Genomic DNA, 20,154 nt, shown 5'->3' on the forward strand with positions numbered 1-20,154 from the left:
TTCACAAGGGGGAGAGTCAGACGGCTTGAGGAGCTACCGTGAACAAGTTTGCGGATACACAACAAAACATACAGTGATGAGGTGATGTCTCTGTTGAAGTTAATTCACGACAGCCGAGACGCGTTGAGTCGACAGCTTCACAATCTGTCTGCGTCTGTCAATATGCTGATGACCTGGCACACACACTACAGCAGGAGCAACAGAGGGATCTGGAGAAGAGGTTTGTGTGTGTGTGTGCACTGATGTTAACTGGGCATGTGTGATATGTGTGCTGCTTCTCTGTGACTGCCTCTTAAATCTCTGTGACAGGATGACAGGACATGGTTTGCTATCACAGCAGGATACTCCCTCTATTGTAATATAGTAAAAAAAACTCTGCAGTTACGTATTCACATGACTTTGACTTAGCCAGATAGTCACTCTGTGATATCTGAGAATGAAGTTGTCAGTTATCTAGTTTAAACTTAAGTTTAAAAGAGTTAAGGATATAACTGGGATGATATCCCTAAGTTATATCATCTACCAAAGGACCAATTCCTTTACCCAGATTCATCAAAAATGTATGTAAATCACTCATTGTGTGTTAAGTTTTTTTTAAAAAAAAAGGGTTTCTGCATGATTTTAAGCCCCAAAATATAAAAACCACAAACCATTAAAGGTCACATCTACATGACATTACATTACATGCCATTTAGCAGATGCTTTTATCCAAAGCAACTTACAATAAGTGCATTTCAACATTTGGGTACAAAGAAGAGCTAGAAGTAAGAAAGTGCTTCAAGTATGCCAAACTATAAAGTGCTACTCATAAGTGCGATGTACAAGGAAGTGCATTTTTTTAATTTTTTGACGTCTTTGTTGGAATGCAGCTGCTAAGACGCCCCCTTCAGAGGAAACTGCTGCCGTCCATGCATGACTTCTATGGACTTTAAGGCTGAACTACCCACTGGTCTTCGAGGTGAGATGGCAGGCATTTTTAAGACGGAATTAGAGTCGGCAATGACAAATAACTTTACTCAGATTAAGTCCGAACTGCAGAGTGTGAAGACGGAGCTACAAGCTAGCATGTCGGCTATCTGGTCGGAGGTGGATGTGCTAAAGGTAACTGTGAATCTCGACAAGACTGAGTTTCTTTTTCTCCCAGGAAAGGGCTCTCCCACCACAGACCTAACCATCACACTCGACAACTCTGTGGTAACTCCGTCTCATACCGCAAGGAACCTGGGTGTGACACTTGATGAGCATCTCTCCCTCACTGCCAACATTGCTGCAACAGCTCGATCTTGCAGATACATGTTGCACAACATCAGAAGGATACGGCCTCTTCTAACCCAGAAGGCAGCACAGGTTCTGGTCCAGGCTCTTGTCATCTCACGCTTGGATTACTGCAACTCCCTCCTGGCTGGTCTCCCTGCGTGTGCCATACGACCCCTGCAACTCATCCAGAATGCAGCAGCTCGACTGGTCTTCAACTTACCAAAATTCTCCCACACTACACCGCTCCTCCGCTCCCTTCACTGGCTTCCTGTAGCTGCTCGCATCCGCTTCAAGACTCTAGTGCTTGCGTTCCATGCTACAAACGGATCCGGTCCAGCCTATATCCAGGACATGATCAAAACCTACACCCCAGCCCGCCCACTTCGCTCTGCATTGGCAAACCGGCTCGCTGCCCCCTCACTGAGAGGATCGCAGAGGCATTTACAGAACTCGAGACTGTTCACTGTCCTCGCTCCCAAATGGTGGAACGAGCTCCCCATCGACATCCGGACAGCGGAAAGCCTCCACATCTTCCGCCGCCGACTAAAAACACATTTCTTCCGACTCTACCTCGACTAAGACGATGATGACGACGACAGAAAAAAAATAAAAAATAAAAAAAAATAAAATACATCGCACTTACGACTAGCACTTCATAGTTTGATTTACTTGAAGCTCTTACTTACTTCTAGCTCTTATTTGTACCCAAATGTTTAAATGCACTTATTGTAAGTCGCTTTGGATAAAAGCGTCTGCTAAATGACATGTAATGTAATGTAATGTAATGAATGACATGGAGCGCTCGCTGTCAACATGTACTGACGATGTGGTTTCACACAATAGTACTGTGGACAAACTTTCGGCCCAATTTCTTACTCTTGACAGTAGATGTGAGGATCTGGAGGCGAGGTCTCGCTGTAACAACATCAGGATAATTGGACTACCCGAGGAGCATGGCACGATCGATGCGACCATAGTTTCCACCTTGCTGAAAGACGCTCTTGGCTTAGGGAAAGAGCCAGTTGTGGACCGTGCGCATCGATCCCTACAGCCTAAGCCGAAACCCGATGAACGCCCTCGTCCCATGATAGCACATTTACACTATTTTGCAGACTGTGTTGATATCCTACAACATGCCAGAACCAACCAGCTGATCGAGGTGAAGGATTCAACAATCTCCATTTTCTCACGGATTTCACTCCACGGACGGCCAAAGCCCGCGCATCCTTCAATGACATCCGACAGCAGCTCAGGGACTTTCCTGACATAAGGTTTGGGCTGCTACACCCAGCGTGTCTTCGGCTCACCAGAGGGGATGTCTATGTAATAGTTTTGAATATTAGACCATTACTGCAGATATGTTCTGTTATTGTTGTTATAAATGGCACTTACTTTTCTAATAAGCATTTAAATACACTTATGTGTGCAGGTTTCTTAGATGGTTCTGAGTTTTGTGTTAATATTTCAGCCCTGTCTTTAGCTATACATTTTTATTTTCTTAATGTTTGCAGGATCTCCAGTGATGTTGGAGCGAGGTGAGTATTACAGTTTGTTCCAAACCAAAAGAATAGACTCGAGGCTATTCTTTTGGTTCATGACTTCTTGTGGAGTTAGCACTGGTATCCTATCTTTGGGGATGGATAGTGGAAGGTGCGAAGATTCTTACAAAGGCCCTGGCTCGCCGACTTGAAAAGGTTCTTCCATCAAGGAGCAGGAGCAGACTGGCTTTATAAAGGGGTGACAGCTCTATTGTAATGTTAGTTCTTTGTTAAATGCAATCCACTCGAAAGAAACAACAGCTATACCTGAAGTAGTGATATCGGTTGATGCCGAAAAGGCGTTTGATCGAGTAGAATGGAATTATCTATTTGCAGTCTTAGCTAAATTTGGATTTGGTGAGCGTTTTATATCATGGTTACACCTTCTTTATACACTCCCCTGTGCCAGTATTACTACTAATAACATTCAATCCGGATATTTCTTTTTAAATAGAAGTTGTAGACAGGGCTGCCCCCTGTCTCCTCTTTAGTTTGCACTTGGAATAGAGCCCTTGTCTATGTACTAGAGGACCTCTCATACAGAGTTGAAACTGTCGTTATATGCCGATGACCTGTTGCTTTATGACGCAAATCTACAAAAAAGTGAAACAATGGCGGAGCCTGCCCCACCATTGTTTCACTTTTTCGTAGATTTGGCCGGTTCTCAGGGTATAAGGTTAACTTCGCCAAGAGTGAATGTTATCCTGTCAATAAACTAGCGATGCAGCTCTACCAGTCGGACATTCCTTTCAAATTGAGCCCTTCGGGATTTAGATATCTTGGGGTTAACATTTAGATATCTTGGGGTTAACATCTCGTTCAGGAGGAAGTGCAGGCAGGCGTGGAGGAAGAACGGGCTAGCAGGATGGTGGAAATGGGGCAACAAGGAGCAAGGACTAAATGGGAGAATGCTCTGCAACGAAAGGTCACCTGGTCCAACATCTGGAAAGCATTAGGTTTTTAGTCCAACCTCTGCGTCTGGGGTAATACAGAAACAACATCCTCTTCCCAGTGTCCAGGACGGGGATCCCTGGAACACCTCCTCAGTAGCTGCCCAAAAGCCGTTTGAGATGGGTGTTATCGCTGGCGCCACGACAAGGTGCTTAGGGCAGTTGCTGACGGCATAGCCACAGCTATGAGCCGGAGAGAAGCCCATTACAGCAAAGTCTGTCCTCACCTCCACCACTGACTGGAAACTGGAAGTGGATCTTGTCAAACAGCTGAAGTTCCCAGCCAGGATAACATCCAAACAAAAAACGGAGTTTGCTGTCAGCATCAAAAAACGTAAAAAACTAAAAAAAACAAACTCAAATAACGCCCCAATTTTTTTTTTGCAAATTCCTTTTTCGTTTCTTAATGATCAATATAATGACGGACAGACCAGAGGTGGAATTGAAGTGTAAAAAATTCAAAATAAAAGTTCTCTTTATACACTGGTATGAATTACATTTATTTTTGCTAAGTGAAACTATAAACAGCTGGTTGTTTGGGAGAAGGAGATGTAGATTATGTCTATAATTATTGTGTGTGTGAATTTGAGTGTGTGAATGCATATTGTGGAGAACTTTTACCCTGCCTTAAAGGCGACATTGAATGCTCGTACCGCACATATATGTTAGTTATGGAGGTCTACTAACATAGATTAAAACTTGTTTTCATGGTTAAAATCCTCCTAATCGCTGCAAACGAGCCGATCGAAATATCTCCTCACTGACGCTCTCGTCAGCCGCGCTGTTTCAGACCAAAATCACACCCCCAGAATGTGGACTGTGTTGTGATTGGCCAGCCAACGAGAGCTTTCCCACTGTCCTGTGATTGGCCAGGTACCTGGAAGTGACGTAATTAGCACGTCAGCTCTCAGATACACAGCTCCCCCTCTGGCACGATATGCTCAGCAGCTACAACGAGAGTAGTTCTTCTTCTTCTGCGGTTGAATGTACGCAGCCGGATGTGCCCGCACCAGGAGGAGCTACGGTGGTGAGAGGAGTGGTGAGGTTTCCTGATGACATCATCAGCTAACGGAAGTGCCTTTCCGCTTTGCAGAGCCCAGGAAAACAATAAAACCCTATTTTCTCTGCAGTGGCTGAACTGTTTGTTCTGAAACGTTAGGGTTTCCTAAACGAGGTAATGACGCAGATACACACACAAAAGCAGTGTTAATTGGAGCTTCAGGTCTATGTCGCCTTTAATAAAGAGCATCTAACGTCACCAGCAAAGGTCCCCATCACCCACAGTCAAGACCAACACGGCTTCAAAATTCCAATAATAGTATAATCATTTGAAAATGAGAACCTATAATTAAGTTCAGTGTGATGTTTAGCCACAAGGTGGTGCAGTTGTTAGCTACATGAAGTAAACTTATCTGGTGTAATAAAGCCTTATTGAAATCCTACTTTGATATGCAGCTGTAGGTCAAAGGTTGTTTAGAAATAAAAAAAACTAGAAGAAACAATCTGCTGACATGGATTGAAGTGACAGGTAAGGGATTGATTAAAGATCAAACATGATGATCGATGATTGGAGCTGTGAGGGAGAGATGGTGAAGAGAGAGAGAGAAAGAGAGAGAAAGGAGCCCTGGGAATAGCAGGAAGGGAGAGGAAGGCAGCTGTCCGTAGGTTGGTGGAGGCAGCAGAAAGAACGTCTAGCTGGCTTTGGAATAGGAGGGAGGAGTTGAGCTGGGGGCCAGGAGGGGATGGGCAGTGACTGGCCACCACTGCCGTCCCGCCAACTGGTTCAGGGTCGATATGCCCCTTGAAAGTTGGACGCCACCTGATGACATCTTCTCCTGGCTGAAAGCTACAGTCATGCAGACGTGAATGAGATAGACCGCATGATTGTAGATGTATTTAAAAGTATCATCTCTAAAGGCTTTTTTATTATTATTGTGAAGGAATTTTTAAATCTGCACCGCATTTGAATTGTCATGTGTTTTATCTGATGCATACAAAATTTTGGTGTTAAATTAAATATTTAGCATGTGTGGGAGGTTTTGTAAATATGTGTGGCATATTTCCACAGCATGAGGGAGGGACTGTTGAGAGGTGTGGTATAATCACCTGAAACTTTGACAGAGGTGTGTGTGTGTTATTTTGTTTGTGTATGGTGCATGCACGCACCGGAGAGAGATAAGGATCAAGGAACATTCTGAAACAAACAAGTAGAGTGAGATGAGGCAGGCAGAATGCTTCTCTCTGCCTGTGAAGATGAAGACATTGAGGGAGAAAGAGGAAAGGCACAGGATGAAGAAACACACCGGAAAACAGAGATGTTGGGGAGAGAAGTTTGTCTCCATCTCACTGGAGGAGATGAGGAGCTTCTACAGATACACCCTGTGCTGTCAGCAGCTACATAGTGAGTTTTGAGTGTGTGCCTTGTTGACGTGTGTGGAAGGGCTGATGTTGAGGTTAATTTTAAGGCTAAACTTTAATAATTGCTTCTCATGAAGTTAAAAGAACTACTCGCAGCTGCAGAGACCACACGGACAGGGAATTACTTCGACAAACATAAACAATTCATGTTTCTTTTAACCAAACTTCTTTGCTGTCATGTCTCATCTCAGGAAGAAGTAAACATTGACTACAACTGTATGTGGCCAAATTGAGAGACTTGAATCACAAATGAATTTAATTAATCTAATCACAAATCATAATTGTTGGTTTTATTGCCCTAGGAATTAATGTTCTCAGTGAGGTACAGTATGTATTATCTTATTATGCTTACATTTGATTTAAAAATATTGTCTTGAAAGGTTTTTTCTTGGAGTTTGTGATGAGCCTGAGTAACGTGCACCGATTAATTTCCTGCTGTAAAGGTGCAAAGAACAACACAGTGCCTCTGATAAATGTTTGCTGTGGCCCTTTACAGGACAATATCATAAGGATAGAGCAATACAGTATATTGCTACATCCTTATTTACTCAAGGCGGTTCAATAAAATGTGGAATAATTACTGAGGAACTGTGTGTGCATGTGTGTACACTTGTATTTGTCACGTCTTCTGACCTTGTCAGGACCAGTAGTCCACATGGAGACCAAAACCCGGTTTAAATTTGAGTTGTGGTAAGGTTAAGGTTAGGTTAGGGTAAGGCACCTGTGTGTGTTCCAGAGAAAGAAGGAGAGTTGGGTGTATATTTTTACACCACTGATCTCTCTCACTCACACACACACACATATAACTGCATGTGAGATGTGAGCAGCATTTGATGAGTTTAAGATGAGGTGTCTCTTCCTGTGGGGTTTTGGACTGAATTTAGATACGATGTGTGTATTTATAGTACAATCTGTTCTAGTAATGCTTTGACACGTTTGACAGGTTGTTGTTGGTTTGATTTTTTTGCTATATCAACTCATATTTGTATCCCCCATGGCTGGACTGGGACCAAAAAATGGTCCGCGTCCCCCCTGGGTTTTTTGGCCATGACAGCCACACACACATTAGGGTGATCACCTCCAAACCAGCAAGGGCAAGGTTGTGTACAAAACTCTATAGGCTACTATTAGTATGCATGTTTTAAGTCTGACTGAATAAAATTAATCCTGTAATAATTTCCTATGTTGAGCATTTGCAAACGTTTAGCCTACAGTTTCCCTATTTAGTGAAGATCTACACACATCCCAAAACATTTTCACTGTTAATAACATGTGCTATCATCAATTCTGTGTCATTCCAGTGTCTTTCTGATTAGTGTGTGTACCTGCCTGTTTGCACAAAGAAATTGGATAGGTTTGCTTGTTGTATACTCGACCAATCATGACTGACTTCAGATCTCAAAGTTGAGCATGTTCTGAAGCCGACCACTCATTGATTTGTTGTGGATAACTTATTTAAGTTTTCTCCTCTCCTCTGCGACAATTGAATCAATGTAAAGCAATTTAAAAAGCAAGACAAACGCTCCAATGCAATGCATTCAACCCCCATACAAAGAGGTGATTCATGATTGTCACACCTTCAGTTCGGCCAACTTCAAGTCAAACTTTATTAGACACACTGATGTTTGAGGGCTTGATTAGGATGTTTTTTTTCATTGAGGACTAGCTGTCATTGTGGTCACCTTAATGTGTTAAACCATCTTGTAGGGTAATAAAAAGCTAAAATAAAATTCTGTTACAAGCATTTTAATACAGTCATTTTGAAATGGCTTTCAAATATGTAAGTATACGGGTTTGGGGATGTAATATGAAAATGAGAAGAAGAAGGAGTCAGTGCAGTTTAGTACTTCACCTAACGGAGTGGGAGTGATATATTGTTTTTAGTGACTCTGTGTGTCTGTCTGAACTAGTGGCCACTAGATGTGTGAATGGGGTGAAGTCTGCCATCTCTGATTGCCTTGTTTACACAAAAGTATGTTTTTTTCCACACACATTAATCATTAGAAAGTGGACAAAGCAACAGTTACAAATGTAGTTTTATTAATTACCTGAAACTATAATGTGTCATTTTTTTTTGGCATACGGCACTTTGTCAAAAAACAATACCCTTTTATCGCCAGGGCCCATAGGCGTCAGATACACCGGGGATATGTCCCCAGTACTATTTATGATCAACAATTTTGTCCCCACCACTTGTAAAAAGTTTCCTCTGGCTTCGCCCTGCCCAGGCATAGTTCACTATCATTCAGGTCCTATTGCACCTCATGTTCCACCTCCCCAAGTCTGTGGTACGAGACATGGTGATTAGAAGGTGACCGGGATCCCCCCTCGGCTGACGCGCACCTTCCCTCACTTTCATTGTGCCCTCTGACTCGCGGGCGCGTTAGACTCCTTGGTCCGTGTTTCAAGATGGGTCGGGTGGATTGGCGACATCACTGCAGACCCCTGGCGCCCGTTTCACAGTTGCGTCGGGGTACACATGTCTGTGGCCCCGGGAAGCGGCGAGCAAGTTGACACCGGAATAATATGGGGCGGTAAAAAAGTCAGGCACCAAAATTTTCGTTCTTATTCGGTCTTGTTACTACCGTTTACGTCAGAACCGGTGCCCTATTGGCACCGCGTTTCAATACCCAACCTTACTGCTCATACATATCGGTGCAAGCATTCAGTCTAAAATGTGAGTGCTCAGGCACTGTTGCAGCCCTGAAGCTCAGAGAGACAGGAAATGAACCATTATTTATAGACCTGCTGCCTTTTCCTGTCCCACAGCCAAAGTGCTCTATCTGTTAAATCGGACATAAGATAAACTGGGGCTGCTGGCTGCCGCTGCTTCTCTGCTGAACTGCTTTTCATTGAGTTTTAGACGCACTGCCCTCTCAGCCATATTAACAGTTGACTAACCCAATCCGCGGGCCCTTCACCCAAATGTATATGCCTGGTTTTAGTTGAAAATTCAACGTCTTTTGAGCAGTCGTCTTACATGTTCACCACTGGAAACCTGCCCGAAGTTTACCTGGTGCAATCTGTGTCTAATCTACCTGGTGCTAGCTGCAGTCAGTGTGTTATTGATTCCCTGTTGTCGCCCCTCAGGTCGGGTCGACGGATGTTGCGTATTTTGTGCAGTTTTGGACTGCAACAATACGTGGATCGTCTCACACAGGGCATATATCTTATCTGCTGCACTGGTGTAACCCCTTTTAATTGTACATCGTTTGATATTCCCTTTTCTGATCATAAACTTGATCCATTTGATGTTAATTTACCACTATACAAAACTAACATGGCCTATAGAAGAACATCAGCAATGAATTACCTCCCCACTACAATTTTAGACTAACCCCCTGGACTCACTGGCACCATTTAAAAGCTAAACTGTCACCTTCACTCACTCTGCCCCCTGGTACACACCTGAACTACATCAGCTCAAATCTGAAGCCTGCCATCTAGAGCGTCCCTCAAGGAAAACTGGACTCACTATTCATGAAGACATTTACCATAATCACACACTGCAATATAAAACAGCCATTTCTAATAATAAAAATGCCACTCTCATCCGTTCTGTGTAAGAAATACTCGCACTGACAATAAACAATATTTTACAGCTCCCTGACACCTTTCCTCCTCATATGTACTCTATTACCCTATGCAATAGAATTCTGACCTTTTTTTTACCTCTAAAATAGTAATACAAATCCACCTGCAACTACCTCCTCCATGCAAAAGAGGAGATTATAAATATTGCCCACCGCTTTCTCCACCTTCTTCATCTTCATTAACCAGTTTCAATCTCCCATCCATCAGTGAAATATCCTCCACCATCCCTTAAAACTGTAATTATTACAACAGTACACAAAAAGTCTGGCTCAGACCCTAATAATCTAAATAACTTCAGGCCAATCTCTAACCTCCCATTACTGTCCAGAATTCGAGAAAAAATAATTGCTCTCCAGGTCCACAATTATCTCACTGACAATAACCTCTATGAACAATTTCAGTCTGGCGTTGTCTACGTCACAGCACAGAAACAGCCCTGGTAAAAATCACAATAATCTTCTGATGGCAGCTGACTCTGGGTTACTGACCACACCCATACTCCTTGACTTAACTGCAGATTTTGACACAACCTCCCACCACATCCTCCTTAACCGTCTAGCCAGTGTGCGAACTATAGCACGGGTTTTGGGGGGGGGGCCAGGAGGGATGCTTGCACGTGCCTCACAGTGAGGACTTAGTCAAAACACATCCATTATTACAAGCCTGTAAGTCTACTTGCCTTATGTCAGCACATATAGCCACATATCGCATTCAACCTCTACACATGCATCAAATCTGAATCAAGTCAATACAAACAATACTTTGCCAATATTTTAGAGACCCGCCCAAAATCTCACAAATCATGTTTCCAGGGGAGCTCATGTCTCATTAAGGGGGGCCGAGACCCCCCTGGCTCCCCCGTAGTTCGTACCATGCGTCTAGCTTCTATTGGTATAAACAACATTGCTCTGTCCTGGTTTTCATCATACCTTTCCGTTTACACTCAGTTTCTACAGACAAAGACTTTCCAATCCCAACCCTCCCCTGTCAGCAGTGGTGTGCCCCAGGGCTTTGTACTGAGGCCCTTGCTTTTTATCATTTACCTTCTTCCTCTTGGCAATATCTTCAGAAAATATGGCATTAATTTCTAGTGGTACGCAGATGACACCTAGCTCTACCTCTCCTCTAAGCCCACTACAACTCTTCCCATCTCCTCTGTCCTTGACTGCTTGCAAGAAATTAAAAAAAAATTTTTCCCACAACTCAAAAGTTCAAAACATTTGTAAAATAATTATGTAGAGGAACGTGAAAAAGACACTGTCTTCTGTTTCTCTGCTGCTGCTGAGCCGCCACTTCTTCTCACTCAGAAAAGACAGTTTCCTTACTGTTGTGCCAAGCGGTAAACAGCGCCCCTATAAACTACTTGTGGTCAAAAATATATTACAGCTGTAGTGTTAAGCATTACCATAGAGAATGCATTGTAATAGTTAAGGAAGTTAAGGACTACTATCCGCAGTGCTTGTGCGGGACCCGGTTGGAACAAGGGCCTTTTCTGCATGGAGTTGGCATGTTTGCAGAGTATCAGTGTGGAGGACTCATCTAACGGCAGTATGCCAGTAACACACAACCCCTTATTAGTTATGGCTAGAATAACAAGCAGATCATTGGCTTGAACACAGCTGTAATCTTATAACATACTCTTAACATTGGTGTGATGGTGAAAGTTTTATTTGGTCACTTTTGGAATGTTTTGCTCTTGGATTTGCAAAATCGCTACAGCCGAGCATATTCAAGTTTTCCACTCTGGAGGGTGGTTTCAGATTTTTGTGTTTTTAAGCCCCAAAAACACCGTCACCGTCTAAACGAAAGGCGTCCTCGTGTGAACAGGGCCTGATGTTCACATCACAGACACTGAGTGAATTCTGGCTGGATGTAGAGAGGCAGTATCCACTCTTAGGACAGAGGGCTATGGGCATTCTTCTTCCTTTTGCCACATCGTATCTTTGTGAGATTGGCTTCTCTGCTGTTGCTGCACTGAAGACAATTGTACAGGTCCCAGCTAAATATTGAGAAGGAGCTGAGAGTTGCAGTATCATGCTTCAAACCTCGCTTTGAAAAGCTGTGCAGTGCAAAACATGCTCATTCTAGCCATTAATGCTGACCTTCTCATTTTGATTTTTGAAACAATCAGCACAAATTGTTTTATTCATTTTATATATTGTGCTCCTGAGTTAATGTTGCTGATCAATTAAAATGCATTTATTTATTTTATTTTATTTTATTTTTCAGAATCAAATGGTTCAATTTAGTTGGTCAAAAAATGTTTATAGTTTGAATGATTTATAGATTCATTTCATTGGAAGGATTTTTTATAATTATTTCAGGCTAAATTATGCACTTTAAATCTTTACTGTTACGGACCAAAAAACAATGTTCATAAAGTTATTCTTTGTTGTAAGTTGATCAATATTTTCTTTTCTTTAATGTTAATAAGCATTCAATGTTATGCAGAGGTGTACTTGTAACAATTGTATTTATAGCTGCGGGGGATAAGAGGGGCATAACAGAAAATAATTGATAAGCACTGCTTTACAACAAGATGAAAGTCTCCATGATTGATCCTCAGTATGGTTTTGAAGGCTAACGTTAAACTTCCAAGTGCAACACACGAAGAAGACAATAACTTCCGGTTCACACAAATCGGACAAATTAAATATCAAAATCAAAAAATCCGTTATTTCATTTCCTATTTTTGATCCGAGCAATAAATTGAAAGTACAAAAATGACCCATTATTTGTTTTTTGGTATCAGATTCATAAACAAATAAGGAAAAGGAAACAAACCGTTTTTTCATTTTTCGATTTTGGAAATCTCAATTGAGTATGAAAAGAATGAATGATACACAGATTGAGCAGTTTGGATTTGTGTTTCATTTTTGGATTGTAACACCATTCCAATTGTAGCACAAGTTTTTTTAATTGAAAAGGAATTACAAAGTATCCAATTTAGTTACTTGAATAATAAAAAAAAAATCAGCAGAGTAACCAATTATGAAAAATAATTGTTAGTTTTAGCTGTATTATATTATAATATTTAATATTTATAAAAATACAAAACATAGGAATGTATTGTGGAAAATAAGATTATATCATCTATTAGTTGATCTCTCTTAATGTGGTAATGAGCAGGTGGCAGTGGGAATTGTTTGGTTGTTTCAGTTCAAGGGCCTCCATGTTTCGTCTGTGAAAACAGTGAAATGTGAAACTGGAGGAGGAACGTTGAAACTCCACCTCCTGAATGGGGTTGGGGGGGGGGGGGGCTGTTTGCTGTGCTGTGCTCTGAGCACAATGACAGCTTGACTAAGTAGTTGAAGTCCCTCGCTGTGGCAGAATGGACTGGCTGAACTTGTATCGAGATGTGCTCTGACAGAATATGTGGCTGTTTGTGAGTGTGTTGTGTTGTAAATGTGTGTGTGTGTGTGTGTGTACACTTGAACCCAAGACACAATGGCTGTAAATCGAGTGTCTCAACTTTGCCATGATATCACTAGGCTATGGTTGCAGCTGAAGATGATGACAGGTACAGTCTCTCTCTCTCTCTCTCTCTCTCTCTCTGTGTGTGTGTGTGTATGTGTGTTAATCATTCACAGTCAAAACTATGTGAACCCTGCTGATGCTCTCCAGTGTGTGTTTTGTGCACATCATGTGATTCAGTCTAGTTAGATCATTTTAGTGTTGTCCACTTTGTTCTTCACATCCTGCAGCACAAAGGTGTGATAACATATAAACATAGTAGGTTAATAGGGTAGAGTTGGTGTGTTGAGTCTAAAATGTGATTATGTCATCAACCTGTGCTGCCACCATCTAACCATCTTGATAAAGAGCTTTCTGCTGAGTTAAGACAGCCATGCAAAAACAGTGCACCTGACCACACCACAAGACCAACGCAATCATAGTTCCATAGTTACCCATAGTTCCTTACATAACCATGGAAACTCCCAGTCACTAACATATCACTTTAGTTAAGTTAAAATCATTTATAAAAGACTGGTAAGCTACTAAATCAATGGTTCAAGTGAGTGAACATGACACGGCTTTGTGACGGCGCACAAAGATACTTTTTAAAGACATTTCTCTCAATCAGTTATGTAATCCAATCTAAAGTGAACTGTTCCGGACGTCCTGCCTGTTTATTCAAGAAAGTCCAGTCCACTCTGACAGTGCACGGTGACCGCATGCTAATTACATTTGTAGAGTGTGTTTTCTCCTGTCAGCTGCAGGCAACATTAGGACAAAGCCCTTTTAGCATTTGAATGTCAACATCTCCTCCCCTTTATCTTCACACTAAGTTCTGTTAATTGGTTTTAACTATTTTGTTGAGGGGGGTTGCACTCTGCTATGCACGACCGTCAAACCTGTGAACAACAGTGTGGATACAAATTTATAGAGATCTTCTGTTGTATTCTGTGTTTGCTTCTTTCAGGAGGGTGTGCAATACCAACCTTTGAGTGTGACTCATTTAAATCAGTTTAAATGGGTGGGATGAACCTAATCACTTTATCCTCCGGAGGCTGAAAGTGTCAATACAGCAACAAAATACATACCTACATTTTCATTCTTTTTTTGCTTGTGTTAACACAGACAGCTCACGGGTACATCTCACATTGCTGTATGGCTCAGAGGATATAAGCTGAAATATGTTTCTTGCTTTTATCACATAATTGTTTGCATCCGAATGCATTCCAAAATGAATAATGCATTAAACCTAAAATCCATTAAAAAAGTTGTTTTTTTAATTGGGGTATGTGCTTCAGTTTATTTCAGCATGTTGAAGAAGCTTTGAAAAGTGTGATGAGTTTCTGCTGAGGAGTGCTGACCTTTTAATTTTGACCTCCTCAACTTCAACCTTCAACTACAACAGTTAGTGATCAGTTAGAAACAGATATCTGTGAAAGCCTCACAGCACTGGAATTGTAGCAGTTGTGATCTACATGCATGAATTAGTGTTTGACGATAATTTGTTTGTCTAATAGGACAAAATCCACTAAACTAAATACAATTGTATCATTTTATTATGTTTTTTGCCTTTCGGAACAAAAAAGATAACTGGATCACAGACACATTTGGCCCCAAATTGGCCCCTTAAACAGCATTGGTCATTGTCTGTGTGTGTGATTGAGCACCAATAGTAAGAGCTGGTAGTGGCCATTTTGCAATCTATTCACTTTTAAAAGTGCACCTATAGGTGGGGGTTCCAATTTTTTTTTTACTGTCTTATCAACTGTCTCCTTCGCCCCCCTCTTCCACTGTGTTCTCTTCACTCTCCGCTCTGGCCTACTGTCTCGTCTCCCTGTCTCAACAACCTCCTCTTCACCCAGTTCCTGAAAAGTCTGTTAAAACAACAGGGAACCCGACTGTGTGTCTTTATGTTCTTGCTTTGTTAAGTGTAAACATCTTGAGCTGACTACATTAGCTCTTAGTGCTGGGGACACATGGAGATTCCCTCACTGAGTGAGTGAGTGAGTGGCTGACTGATTCGTTCAGTGTCTGCAGTGAGTGAATGAATCACTTCTGCTCCGCCTGCTGCCGCTGGCCACTGTCTCACTCGAGTTGTAGCAGAGCTCAGCTGAACTGTGAGGGGAACGCATCGTTTCAGTAAGTGATTCAATTCAGTTGGTTCACCCAAAAGATTAGTTCTTTTGAACAAACACTATCGTGCACATTTGTGCAACGGAAACTTATTTTCAGACCCGACAACAAGACATACTATTTTCTGATTGGTTGTTAGGTTGCTAATTTAAAACAGCTGAATACGTGAGACTTGAGAGCTCTCCCCTCTGTCACGCACAAAGGGACAAACAGCAAATATGTAAAAAAACAAAAGAAAAAAGAAAGAAAGCTTAATTTTATATATCAGCTCCTCTAAATTTTCTCTCATGTTTAACTTTTGCATAGCTGCTCCTCTTAATACCCACCATCTTGCACTTAAGTGTGAGTGACCTTGTCATTACTCATGAGTGACCTGTGGCACCAGTCTGTGTCAGGAGTTTTCTAACTAGCGTCATCTATTATCAAATCTATACTCAAAACCTCTTTGTCAAGCGTAAACAAATCTGTGCTATATCAAGTATGTAGATCACTGAAAGAGCAGGTGGCGGTGACACAAAGAGAGGGAGAAGCCAAAAAAATGAGTTGTTTAAGAAATGGCAGTTAATAAAGTCTGAATTTGGTCATGATGTTTTGCACAAAAAAAATTTAAAAAGTAGGTTCCAAAGAGTATTTTTTCCCATCATTGCAAGTTTCTTTTAGGGCATGTAAAAACAGTTCTTCTGCATTCTTTACTTACTTACACTGTCATTTTCCTTTTCCCATTACTGCTCCCTCTGTCTCAGTTTTCATGCTCTTTGTTCTGTGTCGACTATAGCCAGAGGCAGCTAAAAGGCCCGCAATTATATCTTCTCCTTTGACTTTTTTTTCTTCTTCTAATGGTGGAAAAGAGAGGAAGGAAGATTACAAGTACATGTTTTGGAGTGTGGAGAGTTGGTGAGTGCTGCAAATTGTCCAACAGCTTGTTGTGTGTCACTTGATGAATCATTCATCAAGTCGGTTACCTGTGATCATCCCTGTTGCTGGCCATGATGAGCTGTAGCTTCTCTTTTTTCCATAAATCTGATTCTGCATGAGAATATTGCACAATCTGTAGGTGAGAAACAAGACTTGGTGCCTAGAAGCCTTCTGGTTTAAAAGTTTAACGATTATGTCTAACATCCGATGTAACCAAAGTCACCTCATAATTTCGACTTACTTTGAGGATATTTTTATAATCTACGCTAAGTTTTACCTCTTTTTCCTTTTCTGGCGGAAATGGGCTTCCATACAATTCACCTTTTTTTAGGCAAGTCTAAAAACAGCGCTTTGTGACGCACAGGAGCCATAGTTACTGTACCTCAACTCCTGCTCACACACTTTAACTGCTGTCTTCCGCTCACTTGAGTCACTGCACGTGCTCCTACAATACTGCCTTTTCTTGCTAGCTAACTGAGATGTTGTTGTCACACAAATGTGTCTTACCTGAATGTAAAAACACACAGAAAAGGAAGAAGGAGAGAGAGGATTGGAGGACTGCTGCTGCTGCTAAACTAGCTCTGTTTAAGTGTTGTTGTAATATGTTGACTGCCTTTACATGCTCTCATGTCACACCTCTGATTCCTCATGCCAAAAAAAAATTAATCAGTTTATGTATCTGATCTTGGCTAATAATAATATACAAGACAGTGGTGAGACCAGCGATGATGTATGGTCTAGAGACAGTGGCACTGAGGAAAAGACAGGAAGCAGAGCTGGAGGTAGCAGAGATGAAGATGTTGAGGTTCTCTTTGGGAGTGACGAAGATGGATAGGATCAGGAATGAGTCAATCAGAGGAACAGCACATGTTAGATGTTTTGGAGATAAGGTCAGAGAGGCCAGAATGAGATGGTTTGGTCATGTACAGAGGAGGGATAGTGAGTATATTGGTAGAAGGATGCTGGGGTTGGAACTGCCAGGCAGGAGGTCTAGAGGAAGACCAAAGAGAAGGTTTATGGATGTAGTGAAAGAGGACATGAAGTTAGTTGGTGTGAGAGAGGGGGATACAGAGAACAGGGTGAGATGGAGGAGGTTGATACGCTGTGGCGACCCCTGAAGGGAGCAGCCGGAAGGAAAAGAAGATGTATCTGATCTTGGCGTTAAGCCCGACAAGTGATACTCTGTCCCCATGGTCCATACATAAACCTATGATGTTGTTCTTTTTTTTAATAGATATTTGATTTAAAATCTTTTAAAGGTTACATAACATTTCCATTGCAGTCTTGTCAGTTGGTCAATTTGCCTCATCGAGTTTTTTAGGACTGAGCTGGTCTGTTTGTCAAATGTTGTGTCACCGTCTATTTTTACTTCAAGATTGGTAACAGTAGATCTCACAGAAGGAGCCAAGAACTCAGTGGATGTGGTGTCAGAGAGCCACTTGGACAGAGCAATACAACTTCACTTTTTTTAACTTTGAAACATCGATGTTTAGCACAATCCATGCCTATATAATATATATATATATAATAATACATTTTATTATTAATAATAATAATAATAATAATAATAATAATAATAATAATAATAATAATAATAATAACATAATAAAACATTTTACCAGTAAGTGGATAGTGTGTGAATTTAACATTGACCCCATGTGAGAGGAGATACTGCTGTTGTTGAATTGGTCTGTTTCTGTGTGTCAAAGGTCATTGCACCTCTTGTCTCCAACCATGTCGTGTGTGTGTGTGTGCGTGTGTGTGTGTGTGTGTGTGTGTGTGTGTTTTTAACATCAGACAGTCCTCCAGCTGCCTTTGGCTTTGAACTTTGAGCAGCAGCCACCAGCGACGGCAGCTATTAACTAGCAGAGAACAGCTGGCTGCCAGCTTTGAACTATATAATGAATTGCAATGAAAACACACAGAGGAGGAGAAGGAGGAGGTGTGTGTGTGTATGTCTTTTTGAGACTAACACATATAAAACAGTCTCAAAATTGTCTGAAAACAGTGAGAAATGTTTCATATATCTTCGTGCAGCAACAGAAGCCCCCAAATGCTTTTCCTAAAACAAAAATGAATCAAAACATGTATTTATTCTAAACAATAAGCATAACCAGGTTTGTAAAAAAAAATAATTACAGATTAATTTCTCGTCAAGCAACTGATCATCATTATGCCAAAATAGCAAATAAAATGTCCCAGTGTTTCTTTCAAAAAAGCTTACACCCCCAGCAACAAACATTGCCGTCTCGGTCGACATTGGTACTTTTATCTTTGAGTGTGAAGAAGGCAAACTATTGTGACTTAAATACAAATATAAACTGACGAGAGCAAGATTGTGCATAATGTAGCAACTCATATACAATCATTTCTCTAACACCTAAAATCATTATAATAAATAAAAAAAACATTTCCAAGATAATTACCACTTAATTATGTACATGTCACTGCTTTATGTTTGAGTCTGGAAATAATGGTAATAATTACACTTAGTTACACTAGTTTTACACTAGTTATTGACGAAAAGTAGAAATCCTTGTAACCTGCATGATGACAGAAAAACACAGTTGAATAATTGAATTGAAACTTATTTTTCAATGTTACAAAACCATTGATGGATCATAATCAGAATGTTTGTTTGTATCATGCATCATCTGACCCCTTCACGAAAACACAGCCACAGTATCAACTAGCACCAGGCCAACACATTAAATATGTAGGCATGTGTAAAGAAACCCTGTAACTCACCCCCTTCCTCTCCTCATTCTCTCTAAATGTTCACCTCCTCTCTAAATCCAAACACACAAACAATATTTCAGGAGTGTGACGTTGCCTAATGTCCTCTCATACTGTGTACTGTATTTAAATCCTTGCATCAGATGCCATATTAATAATATAAGGATGTCTGATTTGAAAGTTAGTCAAAATAAATCCAGACAAATGTTGTCTTCAGTAGTTGAACTGAACCAAATCTAAAAAAAAAAAAGAGCTGAATTTTTAGGTTAAATTGAATACTGAATGGGTTGTATGCATCATTTAGCCCCTCAGCTAAGACCTTGGAAAAAAGAATGAATGAACTGCGTAAGGGGGTAGAGCGAGGCAGCGGACATTCTTTCTAGGCCCCCCATAATCACTGTTTGTGTTTTGCTGCAATGCCCTACTTCCACACTTGTGAGTGTGTGTGTGTGTGTGTGTGAGAGAGCCTCAGTTTGATTTCATTCACTCCACAGAGGACAAAGCAGAGAGTTTTAAGAGTTTCAGTGAAGACGCCTGAATGTCTAATAAGTCTCCATTGTTAAATTTTCCCATGTGTGAATGGAACAAAACATGTAAAATAAAAGAATAGATTGTTCAGAACATTTTATGTCTTTGATAAAAAGGTTAATTGCTTCTCTCAATAAATTTTAATAAAAATCCAGTTTCTCCCATAAAAAGATTTATGTGATTGACTTCAAAATAACATCAGGTGTTACAGATATGGCTGTGCATTAGTTACTATACATTTATGCATGGTACTGTAGATATTGTGATTTGGGTCACAATAGTTTGTCATCTTTAAAAGGTGGGCAATCACTGCATTATATTATATAAGTATACAACCCCAACTTGTTCTTCATGTCTTAATTCAACTCTGGAGGACTATAAATAATGGATCAAATACATTTTTTGTACTTTCATAACAATAATAATAATAAAAACAAAGACTTGACTGCATATAAAAATCAGCTATGTAAGATTTTTATAATGTGTGCACAACTGAACAGGCTTTTGTCCCAAAATCTGTTAGCGATTTGTTGGCCAGTCAATGAACGTGTTAAAATCCTCTTTGACCGATCATATCCCAAATAGTTACTTTCCCTGGTAACGAGTTACTTTTATTATAGAGTAATTCA

At 40.8% G+C, this 20,154-nt stretch overlaps 1 protein-coding gene across 4 annotated transcripts in view; it reads left to right on the forward strand.

The window, feature by feature from the left end:
• Positions 1-5,998: 5,998 nt before the first annotated feature.
• mcf2la (mcf.2 cell line derived transforming sequence-like a) overlaps positions 5,999-20,154 on the forward strand; it is a 54,691-nt gene continuing 40,535 nt past the window's right edge. For 2 of the 4 annotated variants that reach the window (XM_058621227.1, XM_058621214.1), the window contains exon 1: positions 6,027-6,146. In XM_058621227.1, coding sequence (XP_058477210.1) covers positions 6,035-6,146 — 112 coding nt within the window. In that variant the 5' untranslated portion in view covers positions 6,027-6,034. Of the gene's footprint in view, positions 6,147-13,056; positions 13,278-20,154 lie in introns of those variants that run through there. The other 2 variants (XM_058621197.1, XM_058621205.1) reach the window with 2 other exon arrangements.

Source organism: Solea solea, chromosome 2 (genome assembly GCF_958295425.1).
Source record: "Solea solea chromosome 2, fSolSol10.1, whole genome shotgun sequence".
In the NCBI taxonomy this organism is placed as follows: Eukaryota; Metazoa; Chordata; class Actinopteri; order Pleuronectiformes; family Soleidae; genus Solea; species Solea solea.